The sequence below is a fragment of the Lagopus leucura genome, unplaced genomic scaffold (assembly GCF_019238085.1).
Source record: "Lagopus leucura isolate 7727_CA_CO unplaced genomic scaffold, USGS_WTPT01 Super-Scaffold_100004, whole genome shotgun sequence".
In the NCBI taxonomy this organism is placed as follows: Eukaryota; Metazoa; Chordata; class Aves; order Galliformes; family Phasianidae; genus Lagopus; species Lagopus leucura.
In genome coordinates this window covers 59,780,308-59,799,010 of record NW_024962264.1, presented here as the reverse complement: position 1 = coordinate 59,799,010, position 18,703 = coordinate 59,780,308, and the positions used below count along the sequence as shown (strand labels likewise).

The 18,703-nt window shown below is 37.3% G+C and overlaps 1 protein-coding gene across 3 annotated transcripts in view; it reads right to left on the bottom strand.

Annotated features, from left to right (window-relative positions):
* Positions 1-1,247: 1,247 nt before the first annotated feature.
* Positions 1,248-18,703, bottom strand: part of SORCS2 (sortilin related VPS10 domain containing receptor 2) — a 522,402-nt gene continuing 504,946 nt past the window's right edge. Inside the window, exons 24-28 of one of the 3 annotated variants that reach the window (XM_042871371.1) lie at positions 18,005-18,104; positions 16,682-16,784; positions 8,212-8,357; positions 5,934-6,013; positions 1,248-5,588 (exon numbers count right to left, since the gene is read on the bottom strand). In XM_042871371.1, coding sequence (XP_042727305.1) covers positions 5,565-5,588; positions 5,934-6,013; positions 8,212-8,357; positions 16,682-16,784; positions 18,005-18,104 — 453 coding nt within the window. In that variant the 3' untranslated portion in view covers positions 1,248-5,564. Of the gene's footprint in view, positions 5,589-5,933; positions 6,014-8,199; positions 8,358-16,681; positions 16,785-18,004; positions 18,105-18,703 lie in introns of all 3 variants that reach the window. The other 2 variants (XM_042871372.1, XM_042871373.1) reach the window with 2 other exon arrangements.

Below are 18,703 nucleotides of genomic sequence, written 5' to 3'. Positions count from 1 at the left end.
ATATTGGAATATAAACTCACCATAACTCACAGCTCTTTGATAAGGATTTTTTTTATGTCCAGCATACTCATAGCCTATCACTGCCTGCAGGGCTGTATCGTTGTACTTCAGAAGGCATATTTATAAGCCTTTCAGTATTTCTTGTCCTAAATACTGTTTTCCAAAAGAACGTCATTGTTAGTGACAAAAAGTATCTGGAAATAGTAATTATGACAAGCCTAAAGTTTAAAAAAGAGAGAAAGATGAAAAGAATGTAAATATTCATTTAAACATAGCTCCAGAACTCAGATTTTAAGTAACGTGCTACTCCATTTAACAGGAGGAAAATTCAAGGCCTGAAGACTTAAGGAAGCATGACCTTGCATATTGCAAAAACTGAACCCAACTATCCAACATGCATCAATTTCAGGACAGAAAAAAAGAAAGGAATTTCCAAAAGGAATATATTGTTTTGCCTTCAGACCATTCTGAAGTATCATTTGTGCAGATGACCAGTCTTCAATTCCCTGATGGCATGCATCATCCTCTGCACTTTATGCAAAATATTTGAAAAGAAAGTAGAAAAAATTATGAGTCTGTAGAATGGCTCCTGTTCAACTCTGAGATGGGTCTGTTTTGGCATGGTGAAACACTTCTGCACACCTGTCCTCTACGGCAGCAAAAAGAGTGGAAGAAAACTGCAGAGGTATGCCAGCCTGCGGGGCTGACTTGTAAAGGACTATTAAAAAACAAAGAGTGCATAACTTGACATTTGTCAGAGACTGCAGGGCTTCAGCTCTTAATTGCTAAAGCTAACTGGGGGTCTGAGGTACTTCAAAACTTGTCACTTGATGATTGTACCTGAAAGTAAGTAAAAAACATTATACATGTAGCCATGAAAAGAATAAACACTTAAGCAGCATCAGAGGGCTAATCCTGAAAGCAAATAATGAAAGCAAATAATGAATATGAAAATAAAGACTTAATATTCTGAAAGCACTCTAAGAAGACTCTCTAACTACTTCTAGGCACTTAAATGCTATTCTAATGTGAGTTTTAGAAAGATTTTCACAGAGATGTGTGATTAGGCTATATGCCACACTCAGAAACAAAAGTAGAAGAAATATGCAATTGGGTCTAGAAAAGCGAAAGAAATGTAGGAAGAAACGTTAGAGACAATCTTGGGATACCCAGTAAAGTTCTGCATCTCAAAAGAATATATTTATAAAGGTAAATTATTATAACTTTCTTTCTGATGGTAAGCCAGAATGAAGATGGAAAAAACAGAGCAGTATCAATCAACATATAAAAAGCAACTCTAAATGTAAATGATTTGGCAATGAAATAAAAAATTTTAGTCTCTTTTTCCCCCAAGAGCTTCATTAAAAAAAACTTACAGCACAGTTTTATAGGAAACAAAGGGAACATCTTCAACTGAAATTGTCATCAGTGCTACTGACTTAGCAACATCATATTCAAATTTACATAACATTAAAAAGTCAAAGCATATCAGAATGACTGGTTTGTCATCAAAAAGTTACTGCAAACAAATGCACTTCATTTCTTACAAATGAAAAAACACAAGTATATTTGTGTAAGGAGGATAGAAACCAATGCAGTTCCATTCTGCTAACCTCTATTAAATAGGCAGCATGGAGTTACAGAGTATTCCCACTAAAGGAATTTCTCAGTGACTTAAAATACAGATAAGCAACATAGTAATGTCACCTGAAATCTGCTTTGTACTTTGAACTGATAATGGCAAACCAGTGATATGCCTTTCTCCAGAGGACAATCATGTAACAAACTGCTGTATGAGAACAAACATTTCACCCTTCCCACTGGCCAAGGGAAGCAGAAAACTCATCAAGAATGATATAATTCAATGAAAATATCCTCACAGAGTTCAAAGAAATTGGATGCGAATTGGAGCTATAACAGCAGCTTGCCTCAGGCTCACACCATCTATTTCTTCACAGTCACTTCCACCACCCTCTTTAAAGGGTATTAAAGCACACATTAGTTTATATTGCTTTTATTTTTAAGAAATTAATTTACACTGGGGGTGGGTGCGTGTCACTAGATGTCTTTGGGCATTTCTGAGCACATTATCTGGACGGATCACCCTACAGCCATCTCAAACATCCAGTGTCAAAAGGAAAGCCATCGCTAACAGCCATAAATCTTGATGGCTGTGTAAGCATGCTTCGTATCAGCACTCAGTGGAGCATTCTGAAAAGTACTGGGTGTTTTTGAAATTGCAAATAGGTTCGATTTAAGAAGACCACAAGTTCTAAATGATAGAATGCCAGGTTTTGTTGTTATTGGTTTTAGTACAGTCCACTGTCAATATTGATAGAAAGCACCGTACCCATTAATGTAAGACTTTTGCCCATGTAGCACTGCAGAAAAGGAAGTTTACGATACTGGGATGCAAATTATCAAGATCACAGCCAATGCTGCAATGCTACTGCGTAACAGTATGGTCCAGCAACAGTTTTCAAATCAAATTACATTATGTTTAATTTTAACAGTTACGTACCTGTTTGGATTATGGACATTTTTTACAGTTACATATAATTGTGGTTGGTTTCAGTAGTCTTTAAGGAACAGCAATCATTATAAGTAAAACAAAGAAGCAAGACTACTAATATTATGTACTTGTGCTGAAGATACTGAATAAATAGTAATTGATTTAGCCTCACAATACCCCTGTGAGGTAGGTAATTACTATCAGTTCCTTTTTATAGATGGGGAAACTGAGGTTACAGGTTAAGTAATTTGCCCAGAGTCTGGGCACAGAATTCACGTGCGTGACACCCATCTTCTGTTTCTTAGCTAATTACCCTTCCTCACTAACAAACTTAACTGGAGTGTGTACAAACACTGTGTGTACTCATGTGTGCATATGTGCCTGGTGTTTAGGCAAAGAAAGAACTCTGTTTCTGTATATGCATGTAACCAGACTTATGTAAAGGAGATACATACATATGTATAAGCGTTTTAAGGCATATATACATATATATATGATATATATATATCATGGACATAGTTCAAAAGATTCAAAACCTAACAGTAGAGATAATTTTCATTTAAAGATATACTGCAAATGGGAAAATAGGAATGGTATTGTCTCAGTTTCAAAATAATTCATTTTTAAAGTTATTCTTGCCAGAGAACTAAAGGCTTACTTTATTATCTGTTGGATATTGCTAATACAGTTATAACAATACTGACAACTCTTTAGAAAACAGTGCTTTTAAGACATGACAAACCAACCTTGCAGGAGTGCTGCATGAATCAAATTAATTAGCACTGAAAAACATTATTACAGGCACTATATTGTGCTAAGTGTTAATTAGAGTACCGCACGGTTAAATATTCTACTCTTTTCCAAAAGACTGCTGTTATCAGAGACACAAATCACCCTGTTTTAAATGTATGAAAGTAGCTGCTAAAGAACAGATCAGATGCGTGACCCAGTTCCAACAATGTCTTTAACTGATCAGACTAACAGTGGGAGAGCAATTTCAGTGCTTGGATCTCCATCCTATTCCTTGACCAGGAGACTAGTCCCCTACTCACTTGCTCCATGCCCACTTCAGATTCATTTCACAGGAACAAAGAAGCTGTTTGCAATACTATTTTACTGTCTGTTCAGGCTCATTTCCACTAGAGAACACATAAAAAGCTAGAGAAGGGGAAGCCTCTGGTGCAACCAAGTTCCCAATGTACAGCACATTCTATATCACACTTCTCTCTGAGAAATGCACACTCAGTTCCGTGTAACATCTTGGATTTATGCATACACTTGTTGAACACAACAGTTTGCTAGAACACCGATTTTCTCTGGGTCAGTTTGCATGGCACTCCACCACTACATAGGCAGAAATTTTGGAAAGAAGTTTGAATTTATTTTCCTGAGGAGTCTGCAGTATTTTTCAGCATCTTTAACCTTTTCATCCAGGTCATCACATGAAGTTTCTTGTGCTTTACACATACATCCTGTGGGGTTTCTGAGATCCCACACTACTGCACTGAATTACGACATCCCACTCTGCTGCATTTGACAACCATATGCTTTAGGATACTCACAGCTATGCAGAAGAATGACTCCAATGCATGGGGTAATTTTAAGACAGTTCTTTTGTGTCTTTCCAGCATTCATTATTTACTGCTTGTTTACTCAAGTTAGCTACCTGTATCCCCTGCACGCAAGGTGGTGTGGGAGCTTGTCACTAGCATCGGCATGACATTCAGTGAGTAAAGAGCTATTTATACTCTACTGAAGGCAAAAAGTGAAGAGAGTATGTAGGTTTCCAAGAGAAGCGCCCTACTTAACCTCCTGTCCAACCTGCAGAAGTTGGGACCATTGCTGAGATGGGGCCCGACTGACACCCTGTGGTGAGAGAAAGGAAGCACGGACCTGATACCACTGATACAAGCCCTCCTCATGCCCTCTGGCTTGTCAGGCCAACACAAATGGAGAAGTATGGGTATGAGTTTGCCCACATCTGCCACCAAAGTTGAAATACCAAGGGAAGATGTGAGTAGGAAAGGGACTGCGCTGTCCAAACTGGAGGAGGGCTCTCACCTTCCCGGCATCTCTGCCCTAACAGCAAGTCTTAATAAAATAATCCTACAAAGAAAGTGACCATGAAGACGTATTTACACTCTAAGGAAATTTAAAAAGAGACAGGCCATCAGCACAGGTAGTTACATGATAACTGCTCTGGCAGCTGTCATTATCCTAGAGGTGCTCACTCAGAAGACAAGAGGAGAGCAACTGAAATGACCGTCCGTAAGTGAAGGCACCTGGTCTGGGAAAAGCTTCACGCTGGTGTGTTTATCTCATACATGGGTGGGACTGGGGGAGGTACTGGTGCTGAGGGTTTGTCAGGACTTGATAAACTTAAAGGAGTGTTATCTTACAATTATCAGATAACCTATTTAGTGCTTTACTTTGTTTAATCCACAGAAGGGCCTAGGCCTAAATTCCTTAGATTACTTCACATGTATTTAAGAGCTTCTACTGACTAGGAGCACATCCAGCTCCTTGCTCAGTCCTCTCCCAGTATAGAACCACTGCTGTTACGGCCCTCTGAAACCATGGAGACCAACCAGCACCTGTTCTGGTCCAGTCATGGTTTAGAAATCACCTTTTCAAGCTGAGGAGTCCCATCCTTCTGCTGAATACCTCAATTAAAATTATAATTAAAAAGTTACAGTCAATTCTCCTAAAAATAAACACAGAGAACTAGAGCTTATAGAGGAAAGAAAGAAAGTGGCATTGAATGTGCCCAGGGCTACACATTTGCTACTGTAGTTTGAGTTTGAATAACAAATTCTCAGGCCATTAGTGAACACAAGATGTGCATCCTTCTCCACCAGTAACTGACGATGGACGTTTTTTTCCACGGGACTGTTAGGGAACCTTCTCTCCACCAGCAATTTACAGCCATGTTTGCAATTTTGTGACATCACCAGGGAAAAATAAAACGATACAGAGAAGAGTCTTTCGGTTTTTGCGTTCAGCTGTAAATATCAGCTAACCAGGTAACTGTGCATCTCTCTGGAGTTGATGCTCAAAACCACGCCTGAGTGATTGCCTATGAAAATAGAGGGAAAAAAAAAAAAAGACAGCATTAGTATATTTCAGGTACTTCACAAAAATCCCCTTTTTATTGCAGGGACAAGTCAATCACATACACAGAGTGTCTTTATCAAACAACAGATCAGGTGAAGGTTTGTGCAACAGCTCCATGTACCCTACAAGATACTTTCACCTAAAGCTTTTGCTCATGGTGGTGAATTTGTGGTGAATTCCTAGGGTTTCTATCCCAGTGACAGCATAAGTTGGTTCCCTTTGCAGCTTAAAAAGGTGTGGTTGTCTCGAGGGGTGCAGGTGAGGGAGGAGAATGGCACCTGAGGCATCCATTCAACATGCCACTGACCTGGGACTGGACACTGACCGGCATCAGCAATAGGGGAACTCTGTAGCTGTTCAAGTTGCCACTTCTCCCAGAAGGAGTCACTGCAAGGTAATGATGTTGAGGAGTCCCAAGGTGGGGGTTGCGATAAAGTAGGCAACATAAAATATATAGAAAACAAAAAAAGTGGATGGGTGAGTCTGGAAATATTGTACTGCAGAAAGTCAAAAGTTACGAGAAGAGAGAACAACAGAAAGCTAGGCCTGCCATACCCTGCTGTGCATGGAGCGGAGGTTGTTACAGACCTCTCCCAACAGGGAGGGAGAAAGATCACCAGAATTAGAAGGGATCTCCACAGCATAGGAACCTTCTGCAAATAATACCTTCTGTTGTAAAACAGAATTTTATATAAAGCACAGATTGCAACGTTTCGTACTCTACCCAGATAACACAGAACAGGAATATTTTCTTGGCAATAATGAGCGATACCGGACCTAGTAGAATGTGTTACAAGTAACAAAACGGTACAGCGAGCTGAAATAGTTTTCTGTCTTAAATACAGTCTTCTGTCTAAAAGCTGAAGCTGTACAGTAGCCGATGAATATAGATGATTAGGATCCACAGAAATGAACTTTTTACGCTCTGCTGGAAATGCTTTTGGTGTTGACAACCTGGCAGAAGCACAAATCACCTCAAGAGCTGCATTTACTAGCTGTTTTAAGTGTCACCTCAAAACACTGTGATCTTGCACCCTTTAACCTTAACAATACTCTGCCCAGATACATGATATTTTTTTCTCTGTGTAAGGAGTGCAGGATCAGGCTTATGTAGCCAGCACTAAGCAAGTAGAGATTATTTCCAAATGTGTCACAAATGAGGGTAGATTTTCTTTATTCCAGCATTACTACCTGCCTTCTCTAAATAGGCCAAAAGGGATTTTCTATCATTTAAAGTTACATTTTTGCACATTATTTGGAGGTGTTTGAATGTTCCACTTTAACAGAAATGTCTGCATGGACTTCGTTAGCATTCGGCCTTCTCTTAAGACTCTGGAGAGAGGTTGATAAAACAATTTTAATGGAGACTTTGCTTTTCCAGGGTTGTTCTTGGAACTAATTTCAATAGAGTCAAGAGTGCAAAAAAGGTCTTACAAAATTGTGAATGAAAACAGTGATACTCACACACGCTATTTGTCAGAGAAAATAGAGAAATATACAAAGACAACAAAGCAGGAGGGTAGACTCTTCAACTGTACTCTAAAATAGTATCTACAAGAACCTTGAAGTAGCATGAGGCTCAGCAAATGAAAATGAAGATATATACAACAAAAAGTAAAGATGAAATCCACATCAAAGAAATCTCTCTTCTCCCACGATTCTCTTACCTCAGGGTACCTCTGGCCCAGCTAATATAGATGCCCTTCTGTGGGTTCATGAAAACATTACAGTTGCCAGTTAGGCCATGAAAGGACTGTCACAAATACCAGAGGCTTTGGGTTATCTGATTTATTTTCACAAGACTTGTATGAATGGAACTGGAGAGCTTTTCCCATTGTCCTACACTTTTCAAACTGCGACCCAAACACACTCTGAACACAATGGTACATTTTACAGGAAATGAACTTAATACATCAGTATTCTACGCTACATTAAAAATAACCACAGGGAGCCACGATATACACTTCTAACTGACACTGAAATCATTTGCTCAGAGTTTCACAGAAAGTTTGTCTTAAAGGTTCTTTATGGCCATCCCATGAATACTAGTAAATTATCAGCTAAAATAGGAAGGCTTATAATATTTTTAATACAGGAATAAATTTCATGTTTTTAATAATGAAAATTTTAAATGGAATATAATGGCAAATATAGCAATGGATCTAGATACAATCTGAAATAATGGAAATATTGACTCTACAAATTCTACTGACACACATTTGATTTTCTACTATTTCAGAGGATTCTTGAGCTAAGTCAAATGCTACCAATTATATTCTGTTCTATGAAATATATTTTCTCCCTAAAATTGCCTGAGTAAGTCTCCTGACATTAAACTCTACTGCCTCTGTACTTTTGCTTCTGTATTGCATGCCTGCTCATACATTAATCTGTAATTACAAGCAAGCAAAATAAAGATAATTGAGATAATACTTAGCGGTGTGCTACTTGCTTTCTCCCAAATCTGAACAGAAAATGATGATGAGGAAAAAAAAAAAAAAAGCTAAAATGAAAATGAACATCAAGTAAAAATGAGTTACTTACAAAAATGTATGAACTAAAAATGAAGTTACCTCTTGCGTTACCTAGCGTTTGAGAGTCCAGATCATCATCAATAAACTCCTCACCCTGGATGATGTTCTGGGTGTCCTCGCTATGATTAACAGGGCTTGTCATCTCTTGCTCTTTTTCATTGTGCATCTGGGCATAGACATTCCTGCCTGGTAGTTTCCTAAATGGGACAAAGAGAAAAAATCCTGTAATCAAGTCCTTCATGTCACATACATTTTGACAACAGAGAAGACCTGCAGCAGCAAGAAGTTGTACTAGAATCACACAATAGGGCCAGTCACACTCTTCCTCAATTTTATTTTCCCAACCTAAAGTTACCAACTAATTATTCTCAGCAGCTTAAGACTTCAGCATCGATTTTTCTTACTAAGATTGATAGAAAAAAAACCCCAAAAACTAAAACAAAAACTAAAAACCACAGAAAGGCGTTTTTTATTAAGTAAAGTAGTAAAAAGACCCAACAGGCATTTCTTCCTGGTTTCAGAGATCTTTACAAACATTAAAGTCACAATAAGTCAAGCCCATCTCCCCAATCAAGGTGGGCCGACACTGGAGGTTAGTGTTCAGTAACACTCCCATACTGTACTAGGGTTGAGGGGAAAGAAGCAGGAGAAATCCAGCAGATAGTGAATGAAAAGGGAGCATAGGGTGACACACCAGAGGCCAGGAGCAAGGGGTATGGAGTAAGAAGTTAAATCAGCATACGTATAGGAAAGTAAGAAGACATTGCCTCCTCGCAGGGAAGGCTGGGTAGAGATAAGCAGGCAGTATTGAAGCAGTACTGGGAAATGACTGATTAGACCAAGCTTTCTATGGAAGACAGTGTTTAATTCCTTCACTTTGAACTGTATCTAGAAAAACAAAAAGTATGCTATGAAATGGCGCTATCAGTTTCAACAGACAATTAGCACCATAACTGAACCTGGAAAGCTTTAAAGTAAGTATTAGTAAAGAGCTCTTAACTAGATTAACTTATGTGAGAATTGTAAAATCAAAGAAGAAGAAATCAGAAGCTTCTAATTTTTGCAACAGAATTTATCGTTTAAACATTCCTCGGCAGCCATGGCCTTTGTTATAGCTTTGCTATCTGAAATCTGCTTGGGCACATGAGAGCATCCTTTCCTGTTTACCAAGCAGATACTTCTGATTAGGGAGATGCAGACTGTGAGCTCTGTTTCCATGTAGTAAACAGCAGCCTGACAGCTCAATCAGTGTGAGAGCAGATCATGGCTAAGTCCATGCTCAAACACGAATCATTACAATGGGCAGACAATAACAAAAAAATGGAATATGAGGTTGAACTGCTGAGGTTAAGCTGGAGTTTCTGCTGTGCTCTTTCAGCTACAGTGCAAAGACAGAAAGATTGACAGTAATTCTTGGTTCTCTCTCCAAAAATGACCATCTTCTCCTCTATATTCTGGCAGCAGTACGATAACAGGAAAAATACATGTGTTTCAGTGCTTTGGCTTTTGAGTTTAAATGTTATTTCAAAAGAAAGGTTCTATTTCAAGTGGCACCGTTTTGAGATAAAAGTTTCTGCAGCATCCTCATTTGATAATAAACTTTCACAAACATCACAAATAATTACAGTAAACAGAAATTGCTAAACTGAAACATGAGTGGAAGGGATGTTCTCCCGCTGATTTCAACTAACCATGAGATGAACTGCATCTTCTCTATCTATACCTATGTATGTACACATACCTATCTGCATAGCCATGTGCATACACACACATATAAATACATATATATACACACACACATATACACATATACACATACATTCGCAGGTTGCTCCCAAAGTAATACCTCCCATGTCTTTTCATGGAAACTGCAATGGCTATAAAGAACACAATGACCCTATTTGATAGGGCAAATTCTTAGCTACCAAATACTCTTTTTCAACATAACTATGAAGAAGATGAACAAGAAAGAGCCTGTTGTGCTTGTAACAATTTGCACAAGAAGAGATGACTCACTGCTCCTGTCACCACTGCTGAAATGCTTTACCCACTGCCTCACTGCACTCACATCCACTGTTTGGTCTCTATAAGCATTCAGCAAGCTTGTCCATGAGTGCCATTTTTTCTTCATGGAGGAATTCAGTGGCACACCTTTCTTTCATTCACACTTCCATGTCAGATGCCACTTTGTCAGACTGTTCCTCTGCTGCCATTCTTTCACATGGCAAACAAATGTAATGGAATACTGGCAGGAAGATTCGATCTCTACTGCCATACCACCAACATTCACCTCTAATCTTGTCAGCCAACATAAAAAAAATTTACTTTCAGAGCAGCTTTCATATATATAGATCAGATATTTTATTGCTTTATTTATAAGCAGCACAAAGAAAGAAATCTAATTGGTTTTACTCCTCTGAACCTCAGTGAGCATGGAATAAAATAAGGCACAGGTACAACCAAATGCAAATGACAGGGATGGAAAAAGTGTATGATAACACAACGTTAATCTGGTACTTGAGCAAATCTGAGGGCTTCTCCAACACTAACAAAGCCAATCCCTTCATCGCCCTCCTCCCATTAATTGGGTTAAAAAAGCCATTGTAAAAGAAAGAAGGACACACCTCATTACAAAACCAAATACGTTAGGTAATTCATTGTGATTTTTTTTTCTTTCTTAGGGCCAGTAACTTCAGACAGTTTATTATGTGTCTGCTAATGAAACTAGTCATGTGGAAAACAATATTCAGCTCAATCAGACCTGCATGCAATCTGTCAAATTGCTCTCCTTTCAGTCCACCACCAAATTCCTATGGGAAACAAAACTCAAAAGAATGTCTTTGCAGCACATCTGCAGAATTAGACATATGTTTCTACGAGAACTGGGCGATTTTCTCCAAGCTGTACTTCTGACAAATTTTAGACACATCAATGGCATTATCAAGATGTTTTTGACATAATAAAAATTTTATCTACTTCAAACCCATATGTCACACCAGACCTTTACAGTGAGGACAGCTGCTAAACTCACTGTTATTTGCCTGGATTTTCTAAGGCCGTAGTATGTGCCTGAAACCAGGTCAAGAGGGTGCATACTTTGGTGTAAATCCTGACGCTTCAAGTTGTGTATGTGTTAAAACTTAGTAGTCTTAACACATCATCCCAATCACCATCACCCCAATACACACTATTAAATGTGCATGAATGAAGAAACTTCACATGTTCACAAGTAAATATTAAACTCACCACTGTTAAGAGCACTTCTTTACGGGTTATGAATAACAGGAGAAAAGGCATAAGCTAATATTTCTCACTCACCTTAACTTCATGAGGCCAGTGCTGCTCAGTGTAGATCCTTCATGGAAGGTATAAAGTTCAGATACTCAGTGTAGTATCTTAAATTCTAACAAATAATATGGATAGGAGGAGGAAATTTACAGGTCTCGTGTAGGCATACATAGGCTTTTGACCTTTTATTCATGATAGAGATCTCCACGTGTTTCATAATGGTTAAAGTTTTACAAGGAGAAAGTTCCACCAGACTCAAGAAAATGATAGTACAGGTCTCTTTAAGAGGCACTGTATCACGTGCCAGATGTTCTGTTTACTTGGGACAACCATACTGTGGGGTGAAACAGGATGGGGATGCTGAATCTTTGCAAAAGATAGGTCTACTTTTGGCCATTTTCCAGTTGCTCCACATTGATCTAACTTCTAGGAAGGAAGCTGCTACCTCTGATTATACAGAAAAAAGATGTGTGTACCCTGATGTGCTTTGCTCTTCTTAAGGAAGTAATTTGTGTTGAGTCCAGTGTAACTGTTTGAAGTAGGCAGAGCTGAAATGCTTGGGTCTACATAAAAGATTACTGTGAAAACATGACAAGACATGAAATGTGACCCAAGAGATTACTATCAGCAATAAGAAAATTGAAAGCACATTTATAAGAACAGAGAGTAAGATTATGCAATAGTTTATTTGGGAGGGTTACCCCTCAGCTGTAAAATGCATGTGCTCTGCATCCGTCACTGGAGACAATTATCTCTGCTGCACAGGGCTCCATGGTTTACATTTCTAGCTCCTTTTGTTTTCTCTGTAGCATTTTATTTCAATCATGAGGAAGAAGAAATATTCGTGCCTGCTTTGAGGACCATAAAAATATGAATGGGTAACTTAATTCTCTACAAAACTAATGAACATCCCAGCACATGGCTTTGACTGACCTGTTCAGGTCACACAACTTTTAGAAGATATTTGAGAAAGCAATTGGCTTACTGCATTCACAGATTCTAACCAGTTCATATCAGAAACTGCTTGCACTTAAAACTGTTAAGCAGTATGAAACAGCAGGAGGGGGATGAGGTATTGATTCCAATTCATTTAAACTCCCTACTTTATTTGCCTTTCAATTCCCACCTTGTGGAACAAACAATCATTGGTCTTTACATGGCTTCACTCATTTTCCAGAGGCTTGATTAAGATTCTGTTCAGTTTAAGAAATAGGAATGCATTCACCTGGCAAAATACATAGAATAATGCCTCATGATTTGAGAATTTAAATAAAACTAATAACAATAATAATTAATTAAATAGAATATTTTATTGTGGTGCGGGGTTTACTATGTTTGGATTAATGTTCAGATGAATGACTTTGTGCTTTAAGGCACTCCTGACTTACTTGCCTACTTCATTCTGGAAATCTTTTATACATGCTATTATTTTGATTTCTGAGAAAATTTTTATGAAATATTACAGACCTTTAAATTAGTGCCTTTATATATATATATATATGTACGTATATAAAACTAAGTGGCATTGGCTGGGACTAAACTTGCTCTTATGGAACATAAAAACAGTACAAGCAAGGTGGGGGTATTCTTCAGAGGCTGAAAATGAGATAGTTAGTCAATGAGGCAGAAAGATAACAGTTCTGCTCCACATTGTAGAAATGACCCAAGAGGGGGTTAATTTACCAAAAGTAGCACTAGACAGTCCCAGGAATAAAAAAGAATTATACATAAAATGATGTAAATTTAATTGAAGTAGACTCACAGAGATTTATGAAAACACAGCATTCAGTTTTAGGGTACAGGCAGTAGTTTGCACACAAATCAAAAGATGAATATTATCACACACATTTTGGGAATAGAATTTGTTACGTGTTAACCAAGTCAAATTCCTAAGCAGAAAAACCATGCTCTGGATTGGTTAATCCAATATACTGTTGTTATGCAGAAGTAAAAAATAATAAAAGAATGATTTCACAACTTCCACTAGTAATATAATGATTATATGGCAGCTTTGATGTGGCTAAAATACAATTTTCCTTTCCTCCACTTTGCTTAGTTCAGACAGTGCTATTTGCCTTCTCTATGTCATTGCCCAGGGGCCCCCAGTGTGGAAGAACAGAATAAAAAAGTCCTTTCTGGATGATGACATGAAACCCATAGAAAATACAAACGTTTTTAAGGGAATAGATGATACGTTCTTTCACTGAACCAAATCTAGCAAAGATGGGATGGTATAGAAAACAATATATGCAGGTCTCTGATCCATTTTAAAAAAACTGAACTGATTTCTCTAAAATATTTTCCAGCTGTTTCATACTGTTCTGGTCAGAAGAAGCAGCTGTAGTGCATTTTACCTGGATAGTTAAACAGTTGAAGCATACTACTGAGTGTTGTAACATATTGTTTGCTTGAGGCATCAGACCGGTGATTTCCACACTCAGAAAGGAAAAGCAAAGCAAAGAAAAATTATTCTTAACTTATCTAATATTCATGCTTGCTGCCTTGTGTCACAGTCATAGCGAGTTTTAGCATCTTACTGCCATACGGAAAATTTCCCCCCAGAATGTCTGGAACAAACTTTGTCCACTAGCAGGATCAGACTAGAATCATAAAATATCCCAAGTTGGAAGGGACCCATAAGGATCATCAAGTCCACCTCCTAGAGTCAGTTTTTAGAAAATATCAACATTAAAAATTAAAAATTTATTTTTCATGTACTGGGCAAATTTTTTCAAGTACCAAATTTAACGTTGAGTAAAGAGAAGTCCTTTGGGCTGGCAAAGAGAGACAGTAACCCGAGCCATGTTTGTGCAGTCTTTTCTGGACAGCCTGCATTTCCTATCCCCCAAGGTAAACTGCAAGATCTGTAGACCCAAACAGTGTAATGATAAAATTAAGATTCATAAGCCTTTCTCTGATTCTGGAGGAAAAAAAGAATTTTAGCACTTTTTTGAAGGGAGCATCAGGATATCAGTTACATAACTGAAAGGAAAGGGCCACCAAATCTGTTACATCTCTGCCTCAATTTTGTTAATCATACATAAAAATCATGGACAGTATTAACACTTCAACACATTATATATTTTTGTAATTCCTATGTGGGAATAATTGGTATTTATATTGTCATGTGTTGTCTGAGGGCCTAGAAAGTGTTATTCCACTGAAGTTATCTCATAAACTTGAACGATTTTTGTTAAATATAGCATTCTTTCAGCAAATTAATTCTTAATATATAGGCATTGACAAGCCTTCATGCATTGCAGTTTGCCTTATTAGTAATAAAAGACATTTCAGTTTCATAACCTCAGTCCCATGGGCCAGTTTGTAAACCTACACATTCGGTTCCAACATTAAAGGGATTGCACTTGTAAGTAAATACTCCATGGGGATCTAGCAATTTGATTTCAGTCTTTATAAACACAGGAAATACTTTTTTAAGGGATTAGACATTTGTGGGAGAGTAGTTCATAGAGAACACTTGGAGAAAAAGTGACTTTTCCAACTGAACACCATTTAGGCTCTCAATATTGCTTGAAAACCAAATTGTATTAAAAAAAAAAAAAAAAAGATGCAACTAGAAAAAAACAAAAGTCAACTTGAAAAAGCTTAGGAGAAATAATTAATTAAAAATAATTGTACCAAATATCTCAGGAAGAGATATGATACAGACCAAAACCAAATATTCATCAATGGCAGGAGCTACTTTCAAGCTACATAGAAACATTTGAACACATATCATATTTCTCCTCACTTGCACCCAAATTCTAACCCCATGAAGTTTAAATGCAAATGATTTTCACAAATTATATATGGAAGTGTGTGAGACATTAAGGCTCAGAATCTGCAAATGGTACTGTAGTTTCCTTCTTAATAAAAGCTCTATTTATAAAGAAATGGCTCATTGAGCATTTTAAAAAGGACTCAGGGAAAACACTTCTTTTTTTCTTCCTTTCTTGCATATTTTATACTTCTTTTGCCATGCAGTAATTGCGCCTGTTATTTAATTGCTCTCATTTAAGAGCTAATAAAAGATATAAGTCATACTGCTTTCAAAACACATCACAAGCAAGTTTTATGATCCCATACTACAAGCAACAAATCCTCCACGTATTGCTACTGAAATAATATAATTACATCACATCAACCATTTTTATGCTTTTACTTCCCGCAGGCACATAAAATAGGGAAATGGATTTTTATTTAGTTACAAACAGTCTGATACTGCATTATGTGCTTTGTCCTTTAGAGCAATCAGTCACCAAGGGCTCTAAACAACTTGGATTCTGCAGTAAGAAAATGAAGAGATGCTTGGCAAAGGTTTTTTTCTGTTCATTTAAAAACTCTCACCTATACAGACTCTTAGATGCTATTTACTCTTACTGTTATCACAAACTCAGTGCCACATCCACTTCTATAAATTTATGCTTATTACAAATAAAAATGCATCTTGAAACAATACAACAAATCAATGGAAGGCCTTCCTAAATAAAGACTTGATAATAATGGAGGCTTGTTTCCAGTATTATCACACCCAATAGCTACTCAACGCACCAAAGATATAAAGATACAAAGAAGATAGCCAACGATAACACAAACTCATGAAAAAAGAACAAAATCCTTTAAATCACACATCATCCAAGTAGCTATTATTAAAACCAATAGAGGACTAAAAGTCTACCAGACTGTCAAAGGCAGGCAAGGTAACTACTGTCACTTTTGAGGAAATGTCTCACATAAAGGCAACTTCAAAAATTATTTCTACCCTCAGCACACCACAGTGTCAAATTAATGTTAATCTATTTCCATCACTTAATCTGTGTGGCATTGTCCCAACATTTAAAATGTAACATGTGCAAAGAGAAACTCCTCAGGGTTGTACCTTTTGACAAAACTGCATTGCAGATGTACTTATTGTCCTGATAACTTTAGTTTATTTGAAACTGCTAAGAGTAATGAGGTAGGAATTAGTCAGGAATAGCATCATCTTTTTTGACAGTATTATTTAAATAAGCTGAACAAACTCTACATAGTTCCCATATTGCTGCTATTTATCTTGGAACACGGCAAACAAAACCAAACACCAGTGCAGCATCTTCATTTCTAGGTTCAGAAAAAAATGTGACTTTCAAAGCAGTGGACTTCAACCTCCCTTCCAAACAACAAACTCTGTTTAGCTGATCTTTGGGTAAGTCCAGATCTCAAAATATGAATGTCATTGATTAAGTTTACTTGCCTTTTGAACTTGTAGAGGATGAAAGCCCCAACTGCGACTAGACAGATAACAAAGAGAACCACAATAGCCCAGTAGCCACTGCCTCCTCCAATTCTTTGAGAGTCTGAAATAAAACATGGAAAACATACTTAGCATGTCCTCTTTTAGGTCATCCATATTTTTGGGGATTCTAAAGATATCAAAGGAAATTATGATATATACCTACGTAAATACAATACAAAAGCAGGGCTTTATTAATTTTGCAGATGGAGAAACTAGGGCTAGGAACAGCAATTGAGCTCATCAAGGTCATACAATGGTAAAGGCTAGAATGAATGTGGGATTCTTCCAGTTCCAGCTTTTTGAGCTGGCAAATGGATATTAATCCCTTAAGTAAGTGGTTTCCAATACTGACCAGACAGGGTACCACAGTGAAACTGTAACGTGATTCTGCATTAAAGAGACTAGATAAAAAAACTTTGATCTTCTACTGAGAGTTGATAAAGTATCACATCAGCATTAGCATAAATAGACTGTGGTCAGTTAAGCTTTTTTCCCACAACACATTCAAGTACGAGACAAGAATATATTAATGAAAATGATACACAAAGACTATGGGACATTTTAAGATGTGGCTGAAGTCAATTTTGAATTTTCTAGTTAAAACATCATTTTAACATAACTCTATTCAAAATTCACACTCCCTTCAACCAGTTTCAACCTGAAGAGTAAATCCAGAGTTGGAGGAAATAAATTCCAAAAAAAACTTTTTCAGTTGTTTTAAACAGAGACAAGGTAGATCCTTCCTTTCAGAACAGCATTAGCCAAGCAGTTCAGCAATTATGGGGACCCTACAGGAAGATTCAGATCTGTGGATCCACGTGTATGGCACAGTTTAGTACAATACTGTGATACCATGCTACGTCACAGAAGTGTGGAGTTATAATATCAGAGTTAAGGACTTAAGTAGCTCTGCTTTCTTGGAAGCTAGCACAGATGGTTACTGAATATTTTTTTTAGAAGCCTGGTTAGCTCTTCCCTGGCCATACAGAAAACAGCAAGAAGTTTGTGATATAAATATTGCTATATGACAAAATGAAATAACAGAATAAACATTTATTTGGCGGCAACTGTTAAAAAGCATCAACAAAGAATACACACAGAAACATTACATGTGTATATATATATATATAACATATATATGTATGTACGTATGTATGTCTTCCTATAGGTAATAAGCCCCAAGTAAATACATACGTACGTATGTACGCATACATATACTGATATGCAGACTTCCTCCTTAACCCATCTAACAAGCACCCAAAGTTTTATTTATATATTTACCTGAATCAGAGTCTGCTAATGTCACTAAGACCCAGTATCCTCCTCGCAGAAAGAAACTGATGTTGTGTGCATTCAAGGCCTGCTTTATAGCCGCTATTCTCTGAAAACACAAAAGAGAGAATGCCTCACTCATCTTTCAGTTCTACCTTGAGAGACTCAATGCTCTGAAAAGGAAAACCACTGGTTTATTGTATGGAGAGAAAGTTAGAAACCACTTGTCACCGAAGAGCTGAAATCTTGAAGACATTCCAAAGTAAAAAAACATGCAAAACTTCAAAAGCTGCAAACGTTGAAAAAGTCAAATCTTTAATAGCCCAGTCTGTCTTTCTGCTTAGCAAACCCTTTAAGTTCACGCAGTATGTGAACAGACAGCATATTTGCACACACTGTTGGGTCTACCTCAGTCATAACTCAAACAATGCATAACCCATATTAAAACTCTATCAATTTTTCTAACCCTATCAAAAGACAACTTGCAATGTCACTTTAGATTTCCTACTATGAAAAGCAACTGCTATTTCATAATGAACTGCATGTCGTAATTCAAGTCATCTCTTTTGCTGTAATGGGATGGATTCCATTTATGTCTAATTTTTAACAACACTCTGCAGAAATATATACATCCATTCATGTGGAAAAAATTGGGATTTCTTCTATTTTTCTCCAATAGGCAGAAGCACACTAAAATATGGCTGCTCA